The sequence below is a fragment of the Tamandua tetradactyla genome, chromosome 20, assembly GCF_023851605.1.
Source record: "Tamandua tetradactyla isolate mTamTet1 chromosome 20, mTamTet1.pri, whole genome shotgun sequence".
Lineage (NCBI taxonomy): Eukaryota > Metazoa > Chordata > Mammalia > Pilosa > Myrmecophagidae > Tamandua > Tamandua tetradactyla.
Window position 1 is genome coordinate 49474015 of NC_135346.1, and position 26361 is coordinate 49500375.

A 26361-nucleotide genomic window follows, 5' to 3' on the forward strand; every position below is an offset into this window, starting at 1 on the left:
TTTGTTTCCCTGTGGTCCCTGAGAGTCTGGTCCCAACCCCATGCCTTATTCTCTGAGCTCCTACTACTTCTCTCATAAGGAAGCAACTCAGCCTGCACATTGCAAGGGTCCAGGAAATACGGGGGAATTGAATTAAATCCTCACATGAGTCTCAGAGAAGTTAACTCCTCACACATTCCCTTCTTGGCCAAAGAAGGTGGCACACTGTGGTCCCTGAATACTACGTACCGTGTACCCAAACACTTAGAGCTGCTTTTATTTCTTCTTTGTAAATACCTTTTTTCCTGCTTATAAAATATGGAAGCATATTACAAATAATTTCTAAAATATGGGAAGAGTCAAGAAAGAAAACAAAACTTAGTCAAAATCCCACAACCCCCCCAAATTAATATTTAAATGTTTATATTTTCAGAAAATTTATTCTATATAAAGATGCTCATATTTAGTAATCTCCCAATAAAATATACAGCAGAATGTATTTTGCACTCCAACTCTTTCCACTGAATATATACCCTTTTCCACACCAATCAATAGAAATCCACACCATCAGTTTTGATGGCGTCATAGGTTTCTACTTTATCAGTTATTTAATGACTCTTTGATCGGTGACCCTTTAGGTGGTTCTGATTTTCTCTCTTGTAAATAGCATCTTTGTGCTCCCATCTGAGAGGCAATTTCTTCAGTAAGTAAAAAAGCCCAAGGGAGCCCCCTTTCTGCAGTGCTGTCTTGGAAGGCCCCTGTTTATAGTGTTGCAAGTCCAGGCTTTCCGTGGGAATGCACTACCTGTCTGGCGCCTGAACAAGGGATGGGGTAAGGACAAAGGGCTGGGACCCTGAGGTTGGTGGGCTCCCAGCTCTCAGTCCCCCCCCCTTCACCCCCACCACCACTTTTAGCCAGTGGGTGGTCCCACGTGAGGTGGTTCCCATTCTCAGCCTTTACACATCCATTGAGCTTGACACTTGGTGGTCCTCCCCTTAAGCAACATTTCTCAGATCACTGGAAGTCTGAGCCAGGTTTGCATTCATTCATTCAGACATTTACCACCCCCCTCCACATGTGACTGTAGACCTAAGCACTAAAGCAGACCACAGGACCCGCCGCAGTGGTTCCCTGCTCTCCTCACTGCAATTCTGATCTCAGGGCCTCCTACCCCCAGATGCTGGACAGGCTCTAATCTTCCTCACTCAGAACCCGCCAACTCTTTTCTTCTCCAGAGGAAATCCAACCCAGAGACCAAGCAGTTGTCCCTTCTTTTGTAATCCTCCAAGCAAAAGCCTTCACTGCTCCACGTTTTCTCCTCTTCCTCCTCCTGTAACAAGGCTTCTCTGGGAGACCTCCAAAGCCTCGCCACTCAGACCTTGGAAAGACTGGGGTATTTTTCCTTCCTGGGGAAGGAGGGCCCAGGCTTTCAGAATACAGTGGATCTGCAAATGGGACAGCAATGCTCCTTGCTAAAGGAGGTGGTAAACACATTCCACAAGTTGAGGAAAAAAAGTAGAGCTCTCCCCCTCCCCCTCTCCCTCTCTCTTGCTCTCTAACATACACGCATAGAAGAAGGGCTCAATTTCAGGCAATCTGAAGACCAGCAGGCCACTGGGCAGATCTAGATCTGGGTTCGCAGGACTCCTGAGGTTAAGTGATTTATGCAGGAAAACTGCCTAAAGAAGCTGATTGAAAGGCTGAGCCTGGGTTAGCTGGGAGCCATGGGACAGGCGAACAGGTCACATGCAGACCGGCCTGCTGTGCTTGGGCTGAGCTGCAAGGGTGGCATTCAGCCACCCCTGACTGTCCAAGAGGGCTATGAGGTAGACCAGTGGGACAAGGCTGTGCCAGCATGTCAGACCCAGGGCATAGATGGGCTCATGCCAGATTTTGATTTGATGGAGCAGCCAATGGAAAAACAGAAGTGATTTGTTCAGCAGAGAAGGGACATAATGAAAATGATATTTTAGGAAGATTAATTCAGTGGCTTTGTGGAACACATAAATTAAAGAGCAAAAGATGCTCCCAAGTAGCTGTTCTAACTCGGGAAAGCATAATTAACTAGATGCTGCCAGAGCCCGAATGAAATGTTTCCACTGGGTTGAAGGCGGTTGTGTCGGTCAGTGAGAGAAAGGGTCCCCCCACCCACCCACCCGCCATTTCTCAGGGCAGGGCAAGGGCTTGGATTCTGATGAGGGGCCTCAGTGTGACGCCCCACGCGGTCGCTCTGGGCCCCATGCGTCTGCCTCTCGGACGGTCCTGAGTGCTGGGAGAGCCTTCAGCTCCAGCGACCGTGCCTCCAACCGCTGTGTCCCTCCTCCAGCTACGACTACGAGGGCCGCCTGACCAATGTGACCCGCCCCACGGGCGTGGTAACCAGTCTGCACCGCGAAATGGAGAAGTCCATCACCATCGACATTGAGAACTCCAACCGCGATGATGACGTCACAGTCATTACCAACCTCTCCTCGGTGGAGGCTTCCTACACAGTGGTGCAAGGTGAGCCCCCAACCCAGCCACGCCCGGAGGCGTGAATCCCCTGGGGGGACATTCCAAGACCAGATATATCAGCCCTCCGCTTTCTGTTATAGCCAAAGGTCCACTGCAAACATCCCCTACAAGAGGTCAGTCTTGTAGAAAATGACTTAATCAGACACAGAGGCGTGTCAGCCACACTACAGAAAATGGCCAGCTATTTGGAAATGTCCACATACTTATCCGAAATGTCTGTTTTCATCCCCACATGCCCTCTCCCTACTTCCTACCCCTCCACCATCACAGCTCCCCCCAACCCAACACAATAGTCTTCTCAAAGGCTCTCGTTCTCTGGAGCCCGCCATCAGATTTTGTTAATACAGTTTTATTGAGATATATTCACATACCACATAATCATCCGAAGTGTACACTCAGTGGTTCACAGTATCATCATATGATTGTACATGCATCATATCGTTGTTCATTCACCATCAGCTTTTGAACATTTTCATTATTCCAAAACAGTACCCATAAGAATAAAAATGAAAAAGAACACCCAAAACATCCCATACCGCTATTCTCCCAGTATTATTTATTTATTTACTTATTTTTGTCTTTATTTTCTTAACTCATCTGTCCATACACTGGATAAAGGGAGTGTCAGCCACAAGGTTTCACAATCACACAGTCACATCATAAAAACTATATGATCATACAGTCTTCTTCAAGAAGCAAGGCTATTGGAGCACAGTTCAACAGTTTTAGGTATTTTATTCTAGCTGTTCTAATACACTAAAACCTGAAAAGGGCTATCTATGTAACGCATATGAATAGCCTCCAGGATAACCTCTCAGCTCTGTTTGAAATCTCTCAGCCACTGAAGCTTTATTTTGTTTCATTTGTCTTCCCCTTTTTGGTCAAGAAGGCTTTCTCAGTCCCATAATGCTGGGTCCCAACTCATTCCCAGAAGTCATGTCCCACCTTGCCAGGGAGAATTACCACCTCCAGAAGTCATGTTCCATACAGGGGGGAGGGCAGTGAGTTCACCTGCCAACTTGGCTTCAAGAGAGAGGCTACAACAAAACCTGCCATCTAATTTTGTGTGCATGCACCTCATTCTGTTTCTCTCTCTAAAGCAGTTTTTAGTTGAGTTGGTGGCCCTGGGATCAGGGTCCTTTAGCCATCTTTTGCCTAGACTGGGATCTCAAACGATTCTGACCTCCCCATAGTAATTGCTGCTGTTGGACATGACATACATTGCAGGACAAGTGCGGGGCTGGCAAGAAAAAGAATCGTGCAGATTAATTTTTCTTTTAATTAAGATATAATGTCAGTAGGCTAGCCCATTGTCAGAGGATCAGAGTGTCCTCTCAGTAGATAAATGGTGACATTTGTGCACTATTATCCCAGGACAGAGCCAGTTTCGACAACTCCGTGTCTGCGCTGCCATATGATTAATGGTGTCGCTTCTGTCCTTCTGCCTGATGGCGGGAGTGACAGGTATACTACGCCAAAAGCCAGCATCTCAGAGGCTGGCTCAGCCGGGCCTCTTTATCCTCTGCCCAGATAATCAGGCAGCAAACTATCTGTAAGAGGACTCTGCCTCACGTTGCCTTCCTATAACTTTTCGATAAAGGAGAAGGTCAGAAACCTGACTGACTGGTGTAGATCCCATTCAGGAAGATAAGCGCACGTTATCAGCACCCAGTGCTATTTGAGTCTCTTCAGAAGTCTCTCGAGTAGAGGTGGTATCGTAGTGGCGTCAGCAGCAAAAGCACGAGGGGAGAGAAGTTGGCTTTTTCCCTTGATTTTCTTTATTAATCCTCAACTCGGTTTGCAGTGGAGCTGACCCGTAACGAGACCATCAAGCTCGGGTGAGGTGGTAGGCAAAAGGGGAAAAAAAAAAAAAACAATTCAAGTGATTTTCCTTTCATTTATTTTTTCCTATTTAAACCAAAATATATATGTTAAAGATCAGGAATTTGACACAAATTGTGTAGGCAAAAAAAAAAAAAAATCTTTAAATGTTTCAGTTTACTATTAATAGCCTTCAGTGAGTCAAAGAAAAATATCAGGGCATCATTATTTCTCAAGTGTCCCATCTTAAGAATGTTTTCCTTTGCACGGGTCAGTAGCATGTCTGGTAATGACCTTCACGTTGTGTTGGTGCTCACTGAAGGCAGCCTTCGACCGGCAGCTGCAAAGGACCGTGCAAACGTGTCCAAACAGGGGCTGTGTGTCCTCTTGGGACGAACCGAGGGGCTCATGAGCTTCCCTGTCCCCACCCCCTGCTCGCGTTGCTGCAGATCAAGTGCGCAACAGCTACCAGCTGTGCAACAACGGCACCCTGAGGGTCATGTACGCCAACGGGATGGGCGTCAGCTTCCACAGCGAGCCCCACGTCCTGGCGGGCACCGCCACGCCCACCATCGGCCGCTGCAACATCTCCCTGCCCATGGAGAACGGCCTGAACTCCATCGAGTGGCGCCTGAGGAAGGAACAAATCAAAGGCAAGGTCACCATCTTCGGCAGGAAGCTCCGGGTAAGTGGCTCCAGCCGTCCCAGCACCAACGGTGTGCCCCGGGCAAGCCCCTTCCCCACGCGGCTGAGCACGTGGCCCGGCGCCCGGGCTTTCGCGGCTCTTTTCTTTTCTGGAAAAAGGTAGGTTCGTCCCTCAGAAGGTAGAAGCCATAGCCCTTTGGGATTCAAACCCAGGTGAGACTGTTCTCCATTCTCCATTTGCTGCTACGGAGATCTACATTATGCTACAGCTAGCCAGAGCTTTCGGTCTTCTTTTCCTGCTTTACCATCTTCTCCCTCAAGGTTTAATGTCTTGGCCACATCAACTAACTTAATTTGTCGCACCTACTCTGTGCCGGGTGCTTGGCAAAATACTATAGGAACAAAAGTTTGAAGGCTGTGGGCTTTCCCTGGAGGAGCTGACAGCCTGAAAGAACGTTGGGACACAATAGAATTGGGTGAGTTAAAGGGAAAAGACAGAATTCAATGTCTGATGAGATCACAGAGGAACCCTTGTGGGGCCTGAGAGGGTCAGAGAAGACTTCCCAAGAGGAAGTCACAGCCAAATGGCAAGCTTTAGGCAATTCAGGCTTAGGGGCAGATTGCTGCCACTTAGGGGTAATTTGCCCCCAAGTTATATCTTCTAAAAACTAATATATAACATTTATGGAGCACCTTTATGATGCAAGCACAATGTCAAATTCTTTACTTATATTACCAGATTTTAATCTTTTGCCCAGCATCCCATTTTTCACATGAGGAAACACAGGATGGGGGAAGCTAGATAACCTGTCCAAGGACACGATGGCTAGAAAATGGCAAAAGCCAGGGCTCGGCCCCAGTTGTGTCCTTCTGTTTGGCTCACACGCCTGTACTCTTGCCCACAGCTTCCTGTTTAGATGCACAGTCATCCGGATAATCTCAGCCTTAGGGGGTCCTGTGGTCAGTTACCGGGCACCGGGAGGGACTGGTTTCTACCACCATGCTCAGCCTTGGGTGGGGGGAGGGGAGAATCTCCGATATTTACAAATTTGGCATTTATTTATTGAACATCTACTATTTGCCAGACATGGTGCTGTGCACTGGTGATGTATGGTACCCAAAGCGAGTTCTCTGCCCCCTTGGGGGAGGGGGTGAGTGGGAGAGGGAAGGTAGGGGGAGAGGGGGAGACAATGACTAAGCTAGTAAATATCGAAAATAATCACAGATGGATGTAGGCACTGGAAGACATTAAACAATGTGGTGTAGCAGAGTGGAACACATGCTTCAGAATCCCTCAGGGTGGAAGGCTCAGCAACGGCAAACTTGGGTCATAATTTCTGTCGTGCGGCTGAGTTGAATTCCAGCCAGCCCACGTGGGCCCTGCCTAGCCAGGCCACTCCATATCAAGAGTCTGCCTCTGCCCAATTGTCTGCCTTAATTCTCCACATTAGGTTATCAGCGGTCTCCCATGCTTGTCTTCCCTTACTAGTATCTGCAAAGTTGCAAGCTGCAGCATCTTCCTTAAGACAAAAATGGAAAGAGATTAGTAGCTAAATCCTTAATGACTGGATTTCAGGGCTGCATAATTGATTTTTGATACGCTGCACTGTGGAAGTTGATTATAAGAAGTAACCGTTTCTTTTCTCTGATATATCACTTATGCATTTTGACTGAGTTTCCAAAATAAAGATAATTGTAGCCCTAAAAATAAAATGGCTATAATCCCAACTCTGAATATTAAAAATCTTAATAATGGTACTTGTGATAATTAGCAGAAGTTAGGTACGCACGTCTTAAAACTGAATTTCTGCCAGGGTTAGATTTGCTGGCATCATGTTTATGCAAATCAAAACACAGCTTTATCTACCAACACCTCAACATTTAATTGTCTGGTGTTAGTTCCTGTAACAATAATCACATATCCATTTAGCTCTCTTAAATGAAAATCACTATGAGATTATAACAGGTTGAGTGGACTGAAAATGTAATTTGAAAATGATGGAGAAAGCCTGGAATTTATTTGCATCTCATTTATTTTAATTCAGTTCATAAACTGTTTAGTGAATGAAATAAAAGCAAGTCCTGGGAAATGCAGGGGCGCAGTTGGAAGAAAGTGATGTGGATTCAGAGAACTGGGGAGTGGTCTTTTCCTCCAGCTTTCCTCAATGTTTCCTGAGCCTATGGCAGGGAAGGCCGCAGCCCCTAAACCAAAGGACCCTCCTCCCCAAGGCTAGCAGGCTGACCGGTCAATACAATGCAGGCTCTTCTCTCCCCATCCTGCCACTTCTTTTCAGTACTGCTCCATCATACTGCTCAAATGGGGCACCAAAAATTTTCATTCATTCAAAGACATTGACTAAGTGCCAATTAAATTCCAACCACATGTAATGAGTAGATTAAAGAGTTATACAGTCTAGTAGAGCAAAACTGTAAATAGTATGGCATAAGCTATTATAGGGGTCAGTACCACAAGGAAAAGAATATCTAATTGTATGAGTCAGGAAAAGATAGGCTATGGCTGGATAACAAATAAGCCCTCAATTCTCAATGGCTTAATGCATCCTAGACCAACTGAGTCAGGCAGCTCTTCTTCGTGATGCCTCACTCCTGTCACTCTGTCTTGAGACCCTGCCAACTGAAGTACATGGCCTGCAGGGGAGCTTTGGAAGAGGAAGATAAGATGGATGACTGAAATTGTGTGTAGCCCTTCCACCCCTGCTGGCCTGAGCCCAGCTGGGTGACCTCAGCTTAACTGCAAGGAAGCCTGGGAAGTGAGGTCTTCCTGAGTGCCTAAGAAGAAAATGAAAGGGGAGTTGGTGAATACATAACAGGGTCTCTGCCACCCTGGCCAGGTTCACAGAGAAACTGGTGTTAGTTCTAAACGACAGGAGGAATTAGCTAGGCAAAGAGATGGACAAAGGGTCACTGACAGAGAGTGTCACCTATGAAAAGACAAAGAGGCTAAAAAGAGAATGGTGTGTTTTCAGAAAGTTTCAAGGAACTCACTTCGGCTGGAGAGAAGAGGGGTGTGTCATGGTGTGGTGCAGAGAAAGAGAAGGCTGGGCAGGTGTTGGCCAGGAGCGGCTCATGGCAGGGAATAGTAGGCTAGGCTGGCATTTATCCTGAGGGCAGTGGGGAGCTGTTCAAGGGTCTAATTAACAGAGTGATGTGTTGGGATGTATAATATTAGAAAGATTCTCTCAGGCTGCAGTGTGGAGGGAGACAGATTAGAAAGGGACAAGATAGGAGGAGAGGGAGAGCAAGGTGACTGTTGCAATAATGCAAACTAGAAAATAAATCACTGGCAGTGAAGAGAGAAATCAAAGGGAAGGAGAGACGTGAGAGAGACTAAGCACCTGCAATTGACAGGATTTGGCACCTGGTAGGGTGGCTGTGTCATCCTCACCTTTTGAAGGGTCCTCTCCGTGAGGGGCGACTGCGTGGCCATCCAGACTTAGCGGGTGATGAGGGAGAGAGGCTGAGAGTTGAAACCCAACCCAGAGAAGTGAGATTCTCGCAGCCCCAGCCCTGCACCTAGTAATGGCAAGAAAATGAATGTACTTTAAAATGCAACAGTGTAACCAGTGCTATGTAATCATTGCTTCCTCATGGTTAGCAGGGAATTTTTAGACTCTGCAGTGCTGCAGTGGAGAATATCATGTGCTGAAGCAAATGGCCTGCCCTTCCCAGGGACTGGCAAGCTGCTGGTGGTCTGGCCAGTTGAATGATACTAAGAGCCCAAGGCTACCAAGCATCCCCTGGGGCTGAGAGAAGGCCAGAAATCCCAGTGAAGGCATCATATTTAAAACAGAACCCAATGCAATTTGAACCCGACTCTGCACCCCTTTCTTCCCACAGTCCTCCAATCAGAGGCAGCCCTTCAGTTGAGAGCAGCAGCAGCTCTCCCTTGTAGCCTAGTGAAATGCAAGGAGGCAGGTGGATGGAGCATGGCACATCCTTCTACCAAAAACTTCTTGATGCTTTGACAAAATTGGAGTGCTTGTCCCTTCATCCCTGCCCAAACTCAGTGTGGGAAAGGTTTTCATTATGCCTCCCAAAGATTTCTCAAGGAATCTCTTTTGGCTCCCTACCCCACCCCACCTCCCCTCACCACCCTCCATACTTTCTCTTTTGTCTCTGGCCTTTCAAAACACATGAAGCCATTTCCATGAGTGCAGGGCCCATCTGCCTGGCTTCCGGGTGACAGGTGCCATGTGGTAGGCGCACAGACAACAGGCAGCAAGGAAGAAGATTCCTTAGACTCCTCCTTGGAATGTGCTTAATAGGTGAGCATCCCCTCTGCAAGGCGGGTATGGGTTCACGAACTTGTCGCCCCTATATTTGTCAGGAACCTTTCCATGCAAAAAACAGAAATCACATTCAAACTAGCTCAACAAAACATGCACACGCTGTCTCGTCTAAGGGAACAGCACAAGAGAGGAGTTGCCCTTAGAGACTCCAGGATCCCAAATGATGTCATCAGGTTGATGCCTCTCCTTTTCTGCCTTTCTTGCCACCCCCTACCATCTCCCTGCACTGGTTCTCTTGGCAATTAGCTAATTGTTTTCCTACAGTGGACTGTTGTCCTTCTTGTATTTGGCAGTCGGGGCAGACTTGGCCAAAGTTGACCTCAGGCTGACATCATCTTAGCTTAGTGGACCCAGAGGAAAGATGAAGGGGTCTTCACCAGCATTTATGTGTGTGTTTGAAAATCCTATAGAAGAGCTGTGGTTGGCCTGGCATCAGCAGGGTTCTCCTCTTTGGGCCAGTTGCTCATCAGAGAGGAAGGGACTCCTTCTGGATTCCTGGGACTCAAGTCTACCGGGGACTCTTGCGATGGCACCTACATAGAGGATACCTTAGAGGAAGGGAGCATTGTACCAAATAAAGAAGGAAAAGATGGCGGGTTTAAAAAAAAAAAAAAAAAAGAGGTCAGGAGTGGCTTCTACCATCTCCATACCTCCAAAGCCTAACTGTAAAGCAAGGTTCTGGCCCTGATAATCTCTTCACGCATTACCACCCCTCAGCAAACCTTAGGTGTTGGCTTTCGGAAAAGGGAACCAAAGCCACCCCTTCTATTAAGATTTAAAATTCATGCTGTCTCCTACCATGGATTTCGTGCATGATTCTCTCTGAAAAGAAAGGCACACAACCACCCTCTAGGATATTTCTTCCCGATTATGATTTACCTAGAGACTGCAAAAGCGAGAAACAGCTACATGTGTAGGGAGCAGAACAAAAGAAAAATTGTTTCCAAGATAATCTTCCATCATGATATTGGTATTAGTGTTATTAATATTCCAAGAAGAAGTGGGAGTTAGTAATTTTGTTTTGGTTTCCATATAATGAATATGACATTGCAATTACACGCTGGCGTGTGTTACTTTCACTTACGTGGCAAATCACAGTGAGGCAGCAGCTCATGGGGGGGTGGGCAAGTGTGCATTCACACGCACACTTGCACGTGAGCTCAGTCATCCGTGGCGCAGGCTTGGCAGGTCTGTCAACACACCGTCACCGGGACACCCTGCATTTGTTCAGCCCCTCCTGCCACCACACTTCCATCCCCCACCCAAGTGATATTTTCTTTTCCAGATACCTCATGTGTTCTGGGCACTGCGGTCAGCACTGCGTGTGTATTGGTAACAGACAGACAACAGGACTTAGCGTTACACTGTAGCCAGTGCCTGGTAGACAGAAAGATGGGTAATAAATTTAACATTGGCTTAAATAATACATGATCAGAAAGGCAAGCCTTTGCAATACAACATCAAACGTATTCCCCACACAGACACTGCTTTCGCATGACTTGCTGTTTCAAATGGTGCAGTGGAAAGGTGGAAAGACCCTCACAGGGCTGATGCCATAGCAGGGGGAAACAGATAACAATCAAATAAATGTATAAATAATATAAAGAAATTATGATGGGTGCTACGAAGGAAAAGATCATGGAGAAAATGGGAAATATCTGATTTAGGTTAAGGGCCCTCTGAGAAAATGGCATTTGAGCTGAGACCTGAAAAACAGGAACTTTCCAGGCTTGAGGGGGAAGTTAAGTTTGTGCGAAGATCCTGAGGCAATAGAGACCAAGATCTGTATCCCAAGCACAAGGAAAGCCTGCATAGCTAAAGCAGATTATCTGGGGTGAGGTCAAGGAGACAGAGCCTTATCAACTCTGGGAAGGAGTGTGAATTTTATTCTAAATTCAGTGGACAGCAGGGAAGGATTTTAAGGTTGAGATTTATATGATTTCATGCTCTGATCTTAGAAGTATAGCTCTCCCCAGGCTTTCCTACTGGTAAAAGGAGCACTCACCTGGAGGCTAGGAGACATACCTGACTTCTGCAAGGTCAAGGCGAAGGATGCTGAGTCCAAGCCCATTTCCGGTCGTTTGCACCAAGCCTCCACACCAGACACCTCTCTTCTGTGGCTCATTTCTACCAATCCACCCCTGACCTTCTCTAGAACCTGCCTCACAGCATCTGAAATGGGAATTTCTCCACCCACGGGGCCCCTTGCTCACCACCAAGGCTTTTGCTTGCTACATCCCTACCTGGAATATTCTCCCTGACTTCTGTCTCATCCTCATCTAAGGCTCAGTCATGCTTCAGCCAAACCCCCACCCCCAGCAGCACTTCCTCTGGGAAACCTTCCTTGTCCACCCCAGCTCTGCCTCAGTGTCTCCCCTCTCTTCCCAGAGCTGCCCATGTTTACTCTCATTGCTGCACTAACGCTTTTAATTGTGACTGTTCTTGTCTTTATCCTCCTCTGACCTGTAAGTTCCATGAGTGCAGAGGCCCTATCTGTCTTGCTCTATTTTAAGTGTAGATCCCACTAACAAGCACACAGTAGTTACTCAGTAAATACTTAATCTATAACATTTATAAATGAACAAATGGGGTTTTAAGTCACTACCATGAAAATCTGCCCCCCTCTGGCCTCTGTCTATTAATTCTAGTTCTCGGGGGCCCCCTCCGTGACCCTCAGTGCTCTTTGGAATGAAGCCTGTCAGATATTTGGAGATAACCGATGTCCTGGCCGCAGTCTCTTCTCCTTTTGCTGTTAGAACCTCAGGTCATCACAGTTGGTCGGGTTTTTTCACTAGGTCTAATCTAGCCCCCTTATTCACAAACGTTCACTGAGCACCAAGCACCTTCCAAAACAATAGGGACGCTAAGAAAGATAAGCTGAAGTCCCTACCCCCCAAGAACACACAGACCGTTACAGAACAGAAAGCTGAGGCTGAAAGGTGAAGGGACTGCTTTGGAATGACAAAACTGATCAACATCAAAACCACAACTCAAATTCGGGTCTTTCTACCTTTCCACTTCACCATCATCTGAAACAGCAAGTCATCCAAAAGTAATGTTCGCTTGGGGAATACATTATTTAATGTGTTTGCAGAGGCTTGCCCTTCTAATTATGTATTATTTAAGCTAATATTAAATTTATAGCAAGTTGTTTTGTCTGCACAAGTGCCGATCCCGATAGTGTTCTCTTATCATATGGGAGCTGGTAAGCGTTGCTGTTTAAATCCTAAAGGACTGACACGGAAAGGAAATGAAGATGTCATCTGGGCCAGACTTTTTCTCTGGGTAAGTGAATAAACCATGCAAGGCAGGAGAGTCTGCTTTTAAACATCACCAGACATGGAGAATTGCCTGCCCTCTCTCATTCATCTTTTGTCGGTTTCCCATATTTCAAGTAAGTTCTTCCATAAGTCTGACTGAATTCTCTCCTGCTGTGCTACAATTCCATTTCCTAGAGGAGACCCAGCTCAACGTTAATTTCCTCCTTCATGTTCCTCAAATCACCAGCTCCCATCATTGCCCCCAGAGCTAAGGTAGAATCACTGGTTATAGGCCCAGCAGGGCTATTTTGACGACAGCGTTTCCTTTTCTCGGGGTTTTTTATGAGTCTCCTTGTGGCAGGCGAGCGTTTGGTGAGATCAAAACATTCTGGGGGGAAATTCCACAGGGAAAACTACTTCCCAAAGTCTGCCCTCTGCAAAAATAAAAACCATGCTAAATAGCTGAGTTTTATTAACTGGGGAAGCCAGGCTGAGGAAAATGCCCGATAATTAAAAATAATGGCTTCCTTACAAACACAAAATTGTATTAATTTAAAAATTGGTTTCTCTATCGCTGAATTCCTACCGAGCCGGCTGGGAAGGGAATTGTGCTGATCCTGGCAGTGAAAATAATTCAAAATAACGTTTATGTTCTCCAGGAAGCCTCAAGGTTAATTTAAATATTGTTAGATGGGTAATTTAATTCCGAATAAGAGAACAGTGCGGCTAAATTAAAGCTCCTGCACACTCTCAAATGGGAAGGCAGGTGCCCAGAGAAGGCCAGGCCTGCCCAGTGAACCCTCCACCAGCCCACGCCCCCAGCTGAGGCACCTACTCTTTATTACCAGCACCCTCATAATTAAAGATATTTGATTAGATTACACAACTGGCCTGAACTCTTCCGCTTAGCTTCCAGTGTATTTATCATATTTAATTATTAGAAGGATTGGACATTTTTACAGAAATTTCACAATTCAAAAGTTCACTAGAACCAGGGCTGTAACAAAGTCCCATTCCTGGGGACATGGTGAATTTGGAAAGAAAAATCCACCCTAAATTATCTGAGGCTAACGGTCAGTCCCAATGACTTCTTTCTGGCGGTGGCCTCAGGCCAAGAGTCCAAGGCCCCCTCAGCTCTGAGCCGTGGCAGCAAACCCCGAGGGTGGTCGGTCAGAGGTTGGGACCCCTCTTCTGTGCTTGCGGCTTTCAGTTCTTTCTGCCTTCTTAGCTCCTTCCCATGCTAATCTAATTGTTCTGATGAATAGTCGTGATTAAATGTATGATTTAGTGTTGTCTCTCCCATGAGCATTATATGCTGGGTGCGCGTGTGCGTGCGCGTGTGCGTGTTCCTTTGCCCATGCAGGGACCTCAGCCACCACCAGACCTTTTGCTTGCTGACCTCACTCCCTGACTACTCTCTCATCCTCACCTAAGTCCCACTGATACTTCAGCCCACCTCCACCCATCCCCAGCAGCCCTCTGGGAAACCTTCCTTGTCCACCCCAGCTCTAAGTGTCTCCCCTCCCTTCCCGCAGCCTCCCATGTGTACTCTCGATGCTGCACTAACGCTTTTAATTGTGAGTGCTGTCTTTTCCTCCTCTGCCGTATCTGTCTTGCTACTATCTTAAGAGTAGATCACAATAACAAGGGCACAGTAGGTGCTCAGTAAATACTTACTCAATGCATTGGGGGTTTTAAGTCGACATCAGGAAAATCTGTCCCCCTCTGACCTATGAATTCTGGTTCTCGGGGGCCTCCAACAATAACTCATTGCTCCTTGGAATGGAACCTATTGGATATTTGGAGCTAGCTGATGTCCTGGCCACATTCTGGTCTCCTTTTGCCATGTTAGAACCTTAGATTGTCAGTGTTGACAGCGTTCTTGTGCTTAGTCTCATTCAGACCCCATGATATATACAATCATATGCATGACTTATCTGTTGCTCTCCCAGTTACCCCCAGGTAACTCACTGAGTATATTTTAACCAAGGGCACCAGTGCCCAGCTCCTAGTCCCTACAGGGTGGGCAGCAGTGTTTTGAGAGAGCATCCCAGGGGACCACAGATGCACGCTTGCTGGAGATGGCCCCTGGTCCAAGAGGCAGTGCAGCTTGGGGGTGAAGTTCTGGGCTGTGGGCTGGGATCCCGGCTCCAGTACTTGTTATTTGTCTAAACTCCAGCAGGTCACTTAAGCCTGTCTGTGCCTTGTGTGTAAACCGGGGATGATATTACTGCTTACTACGAGTGTGGCTGTGAGGATTAAATGAGATAAAACAAATGCAGTGCTGAGAACAGCACTGAGCACTCAGGACACTTTGCTGTTTCTGTTTATCCTTGTATACCAGAGCAGGCACTAAGCCTGACATTCCCAGAGATTTAATGGTCAATAAATAATAAATGTGCCTTCCTGGGGGCCGTATGTTATTAGCAAAGAGAAGAAGAAGTGGGAAAAAAATAAGTCAGAGGAAGCAGGAGGACAGGAGAAGGATAGCTGAGAAGATGGGAAATAAGTAGGCATGGTGTGGAGTTAGAAGCAGTTGCCTCGGAAAACCCAGATTCCTTCCCAATTTGTGCCACATGCAATCTGCCCTAATAGAATCTTTGAGAGGTCAGAAACTGAAATTCTTACTTAAACACACAGGTTTAGGAATCTCGGTGGTCTTCTGCAGTTGTCCCAAATGAAGCACCCCAATATAGCCAAATCTGTGTTTTGAAAGGAAGTGACCTGGCCCCAGCTCTAGAAATGGTGACTGTGATTTGGGAACAAGAGCCCCAGCAATTCTAACCCCATTAGCTTCTGGACCTATTTTAAAAACTACCATTCATTCTTTGCCTTTTTGACTGTTTTCAATTGCTGTACATTTCTCAATATGAAACTTCTACTTGAAGTCAACTTTTCTTACCCCAAGAACCCACAACCTTTATTCCTACCTCTGTGTTTTGATGCATTTTCTTTTCTAATCATCTCAAATGTTCTGTCTCTTTCTCTTTGGGATGAGCCCATGCAAACAGCAATGGTTTGAGGAATCTGGCTTTGCTGGGTTCAAATCCCACCTGTGCCACTTGTCTAGTTACATGGCTCTGATGAGCTCTATTGTCCATATGTAAAGTAGTTTTGAACTAAATATTAATGTGATGGGAATTAAAATGGAATTAAGTATGTAAAGGACTAGCACAGTACCTGTCAGACTACCAGGGGCTTATGACTGTTTAGTTTCACCTGCCAAATAACAGATTGGGGATAATAGGGGCTTAAACAATATATAGGTTTATTATTTGTTATGACCTAAAAGAAGCCCAGAGATAGTCAGTTCGTGTTGGTATGCCTGACTGTTGAAGGTACCCAGATCAACAGAGATCTCGACTCTTCTCTGTCGAGTTAGCATCCTAGAGATTTCCATCCTGAAAACCACTTCATATTCACAAGGGAAATGCTGGTGCTCCAGCCATCAGATTCACATTTCATTTAGGAAAAGGAGAATATTTCCCAGAAGTCCCAGCCAACAACAACTACCACTTATATCTTGTTGGCCTCCCCCATCTGAAAGGAAAGCTACAAATTATAGATCTTTACCAGAGCAAGATGCTGCTCCCCACAATACAGTTGTCAAAGGCATGAGAATGGTTCTTTGTCTTTTCCAAAAGCTGTAATGTTGAGGCCTCAGGGCTGTGGCAGTGCCTCACAGTCTCTTCAACACTTGACATATTTCAGAGCATTCCCTGGCTAATAATGCAGAAAGCAGTAAATCTGATGAAATATCTAAGTGATTAAATGCTAAATGGTTAACTGGTTGACGTCTGAAGACAAGTTCCAGACCAACCCTACGAGACTACATTGTAGCTGTGTCACCTTGTGCAAGTTAGGTAACCTCTGTTTTGGCTCAGTTTCCTCATTTGTGAAGTAGTCTTTGTGATCGTCAACTACAACAATGGATGCAAAGCGCCTAACTCGAGGCCTGTATATATAAGCCCTCAACATATGTTAAAGTTACCGCCATCATATCATCATCATCGGTGTTTTTATGATCAAGTGCTGTTGAATAAGGGTAAGGTGAGAAGGTAACAGACTTCTCTCAAGCATCTTCCTTCTGCCTGTTTACATCTTCCCAGATCTTCCCTCACCTTCCGTAGCCACCCCAGGGACGTCTGCATTTGCAGTCAGTTATGTTGAAAAGAGTCTGGGCTGAGTCTGCCTTGTTTCATTTTCCTCCAGCCATCCATTCAGGACTAGCTGATTCTCCAGAGTCCCTCTCGTTTGCCCCTAAGCAGAGTCTGGCCTCCCAGCTCTGCCTTCTGGGACAGACTTTCTTCTCTGATCAGATCTATATCTAAATAAATATTAAAGTATGTCTGGATGTGTTCCACTATTCCTTTCAAATCTAAGAAAATCAGTTCTTCCCTTTGTTGGAATTCCCCCAGCCCCACTGAGGCCTCCCCACTGATGTCATCCATCCTTTGACAGTGGCAAGATTTTTCTCTAAATATTGAGAGCAAAGGAGTTCACATAAGAAGGAGGCTTTGTATTCCCAGACCTTTGTAAAATATGGATTTCTAAGTCCTCCTTGCCACCTCAACTAGGGACATTTAGTTGAGGATCCAGAAGAAATCTTGGCACTTGTTTTTAAATATCATTCTCTCCTCAGCTAATGGTGTGCCAAGAAAACTCTAAGTGTGCACGTATGTGAATTCTCTTGCCCCCTGTGTATCCAGGCAGGACAGCTAGAAATTCCCAGCCCAGGGCTATCGTGTATGGCTGTGTAATTTGTGCACCACACAACTTCAGGGGCACCATTCACACTTCGTACAACACGCTGGCACCCCTTGTAATTGTGCAGCGCACAGCCTGCGTAACTGCTCACAACAGCCATGCTCTGATGGATCATCTCCAACATAAGTAACCTCATTTCTGTATTCTCCCGTCCCATTACAAATATTTCCATCTTCTATGAGTGCCAGGATGCAAAGAGGCTCGGAAAGCAAATCACCACTCTAAATAACTTCCAACACATACTGAATTCCGTGGCCGTGGTGGCCATACCCTCTGCAGAAAGCCAAGCTGGCCTGCCTGGGTGGCAGCTTTCAAACCAGGTGCAATTATGTTTTCCTAGGTCCATGGAAGAAACCTCCTGTCCATCGACTATGACCGGAACATTCGGACCGAAAAGATCTACGATGACCACCGGAAGTTCACCCTGAGGATCATTTACGACCAGGTGGGCCGGCCCTTCCTCTGGCTCCCCAGCAGCGGGCTGGCCGCCGTCAATGTCTCCTACTTCTTCAACGGGCGCTTGGCTGGCCTGCAGCGTGGGGCCATGAGCGAGAGGACGGACATTGACAAGCAGGGTCGCGTCGTGTCCCGCATGTTCGCCGACGGGAAGGTGTGGAGCTACTCCTACCTGGACAAGGTGCGTGGACGCGCGTCCCCGTGTCGCCGGGGCTCTCTGTTAATCAGCTGCTGCTTCTTAGCTGACCTGGTACTCTCTGCCACGAGAAGTTTAGCATCCTTACTCTGACTCTACAAGGACTCCCCTGGCTCTCTTACTGTCACTGCGAGGGAGGAAAGTTGAAGGAAAATGTTATTCATAGCCCGGCACTATTAGCATTAAAAGAAACAACAATAAAAGTGCTAGACACTCAGTAATGGCAAAAAGGACGGATTGTCTGATTTTATTTAAAAAAAAAAAGTGATATAGACGCGGACAGAATCATCCCGCTGGCAGTGGAGCTAATCATTACTTATGAATTGGAAATGCAGCGATTCATTTCTGCCTTGCCCTAAATTAAGCCATCAGGGTAGGGAATTTTGCCTAAAACTCAAGCATGCAGAGAGACACCCACTTACTCAGCCTACTGGCTGAAAGAGCCAAAGGAGACTTCTTGTATGATTCCCAGTGTCTGAAAATGCCAAATTCGGGTCTCCATGCAGGTAAAGGTCAGGTTGGACAGCAGTGAAAAGAGGCCCCTACAGGGCGGCGTGAAGACTTTTGCAGGCTGCCTTCACCATCTGTCATTAGATGAGGGCTTGCTCAGCCTGGGTCTCTCACCTAGCCTCCCCCTGCCACACCTGCCCCCGTACATCCCATTGCTTCCTCTCAGGCCTCATTACAGTGGTGCCTGGCAGAGCTGTCATCTCCTCCACAAGAGAAGACCTTCTGTCCCCTCAGTCCACCCTGAACACTGCCTTCTTCACGCCATTCAATCCTGGAAGGCTCACTGGGGGAGGCAGCAATCTCCCAATCCCTCAAATTCAAGGCCACCTTTTTCCCCTAAAGAATCGCTGGTTCTGGGTTATTTGCTCTTTACAGTAGCTCCTAAATTGGAGGGTAAATGCTTCATCATTTTTTTTTTTTTTTTTTTTTTTTCTGCATGGGCAGGCACTGGAATTGAACCCGGGTATCTGGCATAGCAGATGAGAATTCTGCCACTGAGCCACGGTCGTACTGCCCTGGGCTTCATCTTTAGATTTACCCAGGGGTGGCAAAACTATAGTATGTGCATCTCACCTCTCTCCTGTTTGGCCAGTGGTAGTCATTTCTAAACAATCACAGATTCCTTGTTATAGAGCCTGATGGCAAAATCAACGGCTCTCACCTCAGTCCCTTAGGCCCTTGCTGCTCAAAGTGTGGTCCAAGCTAGAGCAGCGTCACCCAGGAGCTTGTTAGAAATGCAGGTTCTCAGACACCACCCCAGACCTACCAAGTCAGAATCCACAGTCTAACGAGATCCACAGGTGTCTCTCATGCACGTGAACATCTGGGATGCAAGGCTCTGGGCAGCTCCGAGTCCATCAGAGCCGGCCTACCGGATGAAATGAGTGTCAGCTTTCCCCAGCCTTCACGGCTTTTGAATTGACATTGGGGGAACTGCAACAACTTTCTGTCCCCTTGAGTGCCTGGTCCTGAAGCTCCAACTCATGCATTGCCTTCCCCTTTCCTTCCCCCAGTCCATGGTGCTCCTGCTTCAGAGTCAGCGTCAGTACATATTTGAGTATGATTCCTCCAACCGCCTCCATGCCATCACCATGCCCAGCGTCGCCCGGCACAGCATGTCCACGCACACTTCCGTCGGCTACATCCGCAACATTTACAACCCTCCCGAAAGCAACGCTTCCGTCATCTTCGACTACAGTGACGATGGCCGCATCCTGAAGACGTCCTTTCTGGGCACTGGGCGCCAGGTCTTCTACAAGTACGGGAAGCTGTCCAAGCTATCGGAGATCGTCTATGACAGTACTGCTGTCACTTTCGGGTACGACGAGACCACAGGCGTTTTGAAGATGGTCAGCCTCCAAAGCGGGGGCTTCTCCTGCACCATCCGCTACAGGAAGATCGGCCCGCTCGTGGACAAGCAGATCTACAGGTTCTCCGAGGAAGGCATGGTCAACGCCAGGTTTGATTACACCTATCACGACAACAGCTTCCGGATCGCAAGCATCAAGCCCGTCATAAGTGAGACTCCCCTTCCCGTGGACCTCTACCGCTACGACGAGATTTCCGGCAAGGTGGAGCACTTTGGCAAATTCGGGGTCATCTATTATGACATAAACCAGATCATAACCACCGCCGTGATGACCCTGAGCAAACACTTCGACACCCACGGGCGGATCAAGGAGGTCCAGTACGAGATGTTCCGGTCCCTCATGTACTGGATGACGGTGCAGTACGACAGCATGGGAAGGGTGATCAAGAGGGAACTAAAACTGGGGCCCTACGCGAACACCACTAAGTACACCTATGACTACGATGGCGACGGGCAGCTCCAGAGCGTGGCCGTCAATGACCGCCCCACCTGGCGCTACAGCTATGACCTCAATGGGAACCTCCACCTGCTGAATCCGGGCAACAGCGTGCGCCTTATGCCCTTGCGCTATGACCTGCGGGACCGGATAACGCGCCTTGGCGATGTGCAGTACAAAATCGATGATGACGGCTACCTGTGCCAGCGAGGGTCTGACATCTTTGAGTACAACTCCAAGGGCCTCCTGACAAGAGCCTACAACAAGGCGAGTGGGTGGAGCGTCCAATACCGCTACGATGGCGTAGGGCGGCGGGCTTCCTACAAGACCAACCTGGGCCACCATCTGCAGTACTTCTACTCTGACCTCCACAACCCGACTCGCATCACACATGTCTACAACCACTCTAACTCGGAGATTACCTCGCTCTACTATGACCTGCAGGGTCACCTCTTCGCCATGGAGAGCAGCAGTGGAGAAGAGTATTACGTAGCCTCGGATAACACAGGAACCCCCCTGGCGGTGTTCAGCATCAATGGCCTCATGATCAAGCAGTTGCAGTACACGGCCTATGGGGAGATTTATTATGACTCCAACCCTGACTTCCAGATGGTCATTGGCTTCCATGGGGGGCTCTATGATCCTCTGACCAAGCTGGTCCACTTCACCCAGCGTGACTACGACGTACTGGCGGGACGGTGGACCTCTCCAGACTATACCATGTGGAAAAATGTGGGCAAGGAGCCAGCTCCCTTCAACCTGTACATGTTCAAGAGCAACAACCCACTCAGCAATGAGCTGGATCTGAAGAACTACGTGACAGGTGAGGACTCGGCTGCCTCCGTTGGGCGGGGGCTCCCTGTGGGGTGGTTGCCAGGTAGGCTCTGTGGGGGACTTGGAAATTAAATCTGATGGCAGGAGAATCCTTGAGAGGTGCAAACACTGGGCCGTGCAGGTGACCCCTGGAACGTACCTGGGACAGGAGAATACAGCAGTACAGTGCAGTAGATGTGTTCTAAGATGTCCTGACTATATCCAAATCCATTCAGTTGAACTAACTTTTAATGAGAGTCCTTCCCACCCTGCATAAGAAAGCAGCCTTAGGAGAAGAGGAAAGTGTTGGATTCTGGGGTCAAAAATACCTGGTTTGAATCCTCTCTTCTATTTTACAAGGTGAGGATCTTGGGCTGGTTGTCCAATCTCTCTGAACTTTAATTTCCTTCTCTGTGAAATGAAACTGATAAACACATCCCGTAGAGTGATTGTGAGAAGTAAATGAGCATACAAAGGTCAAGTCTTGTCTCAGTTGTTAGAGCGGATGTTCTTAAAATGGTATCCACTTCTGTTGTTAACACTGGAACATCATACTATGAAGCTATGAGTTAGCACAGGATACTGAGATGACTGAGACCTAGTCCCTTCAGAGACTCAGCCAGGCTGGGGAGATAGATATATACATGATCAATGATAATGCAAAGCAGAATTAAGTCTGTGTTACCATGTAGGTGTCTGTTCATTTATTTATTCAATAAGCATTTATAGAGTGGCACTTTCCTAGATTCCTTGGTGAATTAAACAAACACTCTGTCCTCAAGGTATGTATGTGAGTGAGTGTGTGTGTGGAGATGAATTCATTGGGAAGATGTGACATAGTACAGAGAGGTCCATGCCAAACTGGGCCTCATAGGATGAATGGGACCTTGGTTGGCAGAAGTGAGCTCAAGGCTGAAGGAAGACCATGAACAAAAGTCAGAAGTTCATAGGAAGCCTTGAAAAGGGCATGGAGGGAGGGGCCAAAGAGTTCAGGTGAGAAATTGCCAAAACAAGCATCCCTATCCATCCATCCATGTGATAATTTTTTCACGGCACATCTAACACGTACCAAGTACTAGAGATGCTGTGGAGAGCAAGACAAAGTCCCTTTCCTCAGGGAGATAAGCAAGGAAGTCCAAAGGTTATGTATGTAAACTCTCTCCCCCTATAGAGACCTAATCCCAATGGGCCAACTTCCAGAAAGCAGACCAAATCTATCTCTCCTGGCCATGCATCATAAAGTATGCGACATTGGGGACCCCAAGACCAGGACCACCCCAAGCTCCAGAAAACCCACAGCTCTTGGCTGTGAGCCTGAGAGGCATCAAGCCCAGAGAGTCCCTACCCTCAGGTGACCAGGGGCCACTTGCCCATTCCCCAAGACAGGAAAGGAAGTAGCAACTGCCTGGATGACTGTGCTGCCCTCTGGGTCCCATGCTGCAGAAACAGACAACCTTAAACCTAAACTGTGACCAAGCAGTGCCCCAGTGATAAGTTCTAGACCCTTTGAATTAGAACCCAGCATCCCCGTGGGTTGTCTAGGGTCCAAGCTAGATCCCTCCTGTTGTTTTTCCCACCCTGTATCCCGTCAGGAGGCCCTGCCACCCCATGGCTTACCACGACTTTTGTCCCCCAGTTCACTTGACTGCAGTTTCAAATTAAAGTACTTCTTAGGAGGGGAAAATAATAGATACACACACACACACACACACACACATACGTACACACATAATTAGTTTCAAGTAATGGCAGTGATGCTAAGAGAAATAAAATATGGGATTAGACAGAGTGGTGGGTAGTGGCTCTTTGATTTAGGGTGGTCAGGGAAGCCTTTTCTGAGGAGGTGGTATTTGAGCAGGGACTTCAGGAAGTGGGGGAGTGAGGAGAGAGGCATGTAAAGACTTGGGGAAGGAATGTAGCAGACAGAGGAAACAGTGTGACATGGGGGTGGGGTATGCAGACCACGCCTAGCTTGGCCATAGGAATAGAATCTTCCGCACCATAGAATGGGCCTCCCAGCATCCCGCTTGACTCTGGACATGCAGGGAGGAATCAGCTAGAGGCAAATCAAAAGAAAGCCCCCAGAATGGGCGAAACAGACCCCTGCTGCTGTCTAGGCCCAAGTAAAATCATTCACAGGGCACAGTCACCTCACTGACCCCTTTCCCCCCACCTTGGCTACTTTCCTGGTTTTCCTGAAAATTTAAAAAAAAAAAATTGTAGTTTTCCAAGTAGCAAGATGACTTTCCTCATTCTGGTGCTTCATGGAGACACAATAAAGGGGAATTAAATTAAGTTGAACTAAGAAAAATTGAATGCAGAAACAATCAGAAAGCATTCAAAGTAAAGGGTGGTGTGGGAGGAGCAGCTCAGGGTCTCACACTGCTGTGGAAGCTGGGTGGGGGTAGGGGAAGCTGAGAGATGTCAGAGGCAGAAGCAGGCGTAAGCCCACACATGGGTTGCCCTGACCCCTGGAGCCTGGATCCAAGCAGAGAACATCAAATCATTCTCCACTATTGGAATTTGGGCTAATCTGTAATCCCCATCTAAATTAGTCTTAATTTGCCACTTAGCAGACTAGCAGAGTGGTTGAACTTGCTGCTCACAATTTAAGCACAAGAGGTAAATAACATGTAGTCAGGAGGAACGCAAAGAAGCTTCTGACTTCTCCAGTTCTCAAAAGTATCATTGCTGTTTTCCCGGTGCCTGCCCGTGCAAAAAAAAAAAGTATCATTGCTGTTTGGAAACAGCTTCCTGACTCCAGAGGAGGGCTCAAGTCCTCCCAAGGATGCCAGTAGGAAAGAAGGCAACATGGCATGCTGGTTAGGAGCAAAGGCTTTGGAGCCGAAGACACCTGGGCTGGCACAGATGTGCATCTGCCAGGAAGGGCTGCGGGAGGCACCAAGTGGTTCTGTCCCACTCACGAGCTGCAAAGCACTACCCTATCTAACAGTTATTTATTTACGGTAACATACTGATGATTAATAAGTCTGTGATGAAAAGATGTTAGAGGAAATAGCATAAAGGAAAGTCTGGGAGACAGAGTCCCACCTGACAACCTGCAAAGCAGGGCCCACCCAACATGGGGTGAACTCTTCACAGCTTACCCTGGACTTTTCCAATTTCAGAGTCCCAGGATATGCCTCTGTTCCTGGACAAAGAGGGATCATTGGTCCCCCTACAAAGAGTTCCAAATGCTGCCCTGTCCTCAGGCCAGTTCCCTCTGATGTTAGCACCTGAGCACATCTCAGGAAACAAACTTTGGCCTCATCAGTCCCTTGCTGTGCAACTTGGACAAATATCTTAACCTTTCTGGGCCTCTGTTTCTCCATCTGCAGAATGGTGATACTAACGGCACTCGCCTCAAGCAGTGGGGAAAATTAAACGAATCAGGATACGGGAAGAGCCTAGCATAGAGTGAAGGCTAATGTATGGTAGCATGGTGTTCCGGTGTTCCTTATTTATAAGCAGCTGTGGACGTCGAGACAGGGTGTTTGTAGATGAAGAGTGAAGCCACCACGTGTGCACAGTTTTCTGAGGAATGGAGGGAGGTGTCCCCAGAATGACCTGGAAAATGATTCAGACTTTGCTGTAGCAAACCTGAAGCTGCAGAGAGAAATCTGGGTTGTGGCCCACCTACAAGTAGCCCCTGTTGGCTTGCATTCTTCCATATCCTTTTGTCCCAGGGGCCTTAGGGCTTACAAACCCTGGGCACGCTTTAACTTCCAGTCGGGTTTCGTGGAGTTTTAATTTCCCTAAGTGAGGAGGAAGACACAACCTCCTTCTCACATCTTCCACTGCTGATATTTACACTTAACACCTGAAGACGCGGTGCCAGCGGCGCGTTGGGAGGGCGCCGTGCTGCGGAGGCAGCTTCGGCCGGCGCGGTGGGGGACAGCGGGAGCGGGGGCGGGGGCGGGAGTCACGAGCCATTAGGAGGAGCCGCGCCGCCAGCTCCCACCCCCACGACTCCCTCTCAGCAGATGGTTTAGGGCACCTTTCACCGGATAACACCAATCACCTCCAAAGGAGGAGGGTGTTGGCGCTGTTCCAGAAAAGCCTTCTGCGGCGTGGGGGAGGAGCCGCGGCTAGAGTGAACACTGCAGAGTAGGTCTGACTCAGAAACCAAGCCATGCTAGAAACTCCCAAATACACACACACACACAAGGTAGGTGACATGAGTTACTACCGTTCAAGCAGTGGCCATTAAAACCCATGTGCTCAAAAGCAGGGTTTTTTTTCTTTTTTTTATTATTAATTAAACAAATTTTTTTTAAATATAACAAACGCAAACGTTCTTTTGATCATTCCATTCTACATATATAATCAGTAATTCACAATATCATCACATAGTTGCATATTCATCATCATGATCATTTCTTAGAACATTTGCATCAATTCAGAAAAAGAAATAAAAAGACAACAGAAAAAAATTCAAACATACCATACCCCTTACCCCTGCCTTTCATTGATCACTAGCATTTCAAACTAAATCTATTTTAACATTTGTTCCCCCTATTATTTATTTTTATTCCGTATGTTCTACTCGTCTGTTCACAAGGTAGATAAAAGTGTAATTCTCAAATTCTTACAAAAGGAGCATCAGACACAAGGTTTTCACAGTCACACAGTCACATTGTGAAAGCTATATCATTATACAATCATCTTCAAGAAACATGGCTACTGGACACAGCTGTACATTTTTAGGCAGTTCCCTCCAGCCTCTCCATTACATCTTGACTAACAAGGTGATATCTATTTAGTGCATAAGAGTAACCTCCAGGATAACCTCTCAACTCTGTTTGGAATCTCTCAGCCATTGACACTTTGTCTCATTTCACTCTTCCCCCTTTTGGTGGAGAAGGTTTTCTCAATCCTTTGATGCTGAGTCTCAGCTCATTCTAGGGATTTTCTCAATCCCTTGATGCTGAGTCCCAGCTCATTCTAGGATTTCTGTCCTACATTGCTAGGAAGGTCCACACCCCTGGGAGTCATGTGCCATGTAGACAGAGGGAGGGCAGTGAGTTTGCTTGTTGTGTTGGCTGGAGAGAGAGGTCACATCTGAGCAACAAAAGAGGTTCTCTTGGGGGTGACTCTTAGGCCTAATTTTAGGTAGGCTTGACCTATCCTTTGTGGGGTTAAGTTTCATATGAACAAACCCCAAGATTGGGGGCTCAGCCTACAGCTTTGGTTGTCTGCACTGCTTGTGAGAATATCAAGAATTCAACTTGGGGAAGTTGAATTTTCCCCCTCTCTCAACATTCCCCAAAGGAGACTTAAAAGCA

At 47.2% G+C, this 26361-nt stretch overlaps 1 protein-coding gene across 8 annotated transcripts in view; it reads left to right on the top strand.

Annotated features, from left to right (window-relative positions):
• The window catches only part of TENM2 (teneurin transmembrane protein 2), a 652889-nt gene that overhangs the window by 615627 nt on the left and 10901 nt on the right, over positions 1 to 26361 (top strand). For all 8 annotated transcript variants that reach the window (XM_077137592.1, XM_077137593.1, XM_077137599.1 and 5 more), the window contains 4 exons: positions 2306 to 2481; positions 4764 to 4999; positions 17637 to 17933; positions 19472 to 21086. In XM_077137592.1, coding sequence (XP_076993707.1) covers positions 2306 to 2481; positions 4764 to 4999; positions 17637 to 17933; positions 19472 to 21086 — 2324 coding nt within the window. The remainder of the gene's footprint in view (positions 1 to 2305; positions 2482 to 4763; positions 5000 to 17636; positions 17934 to 19471; positions 21087 to 26361) is intronic.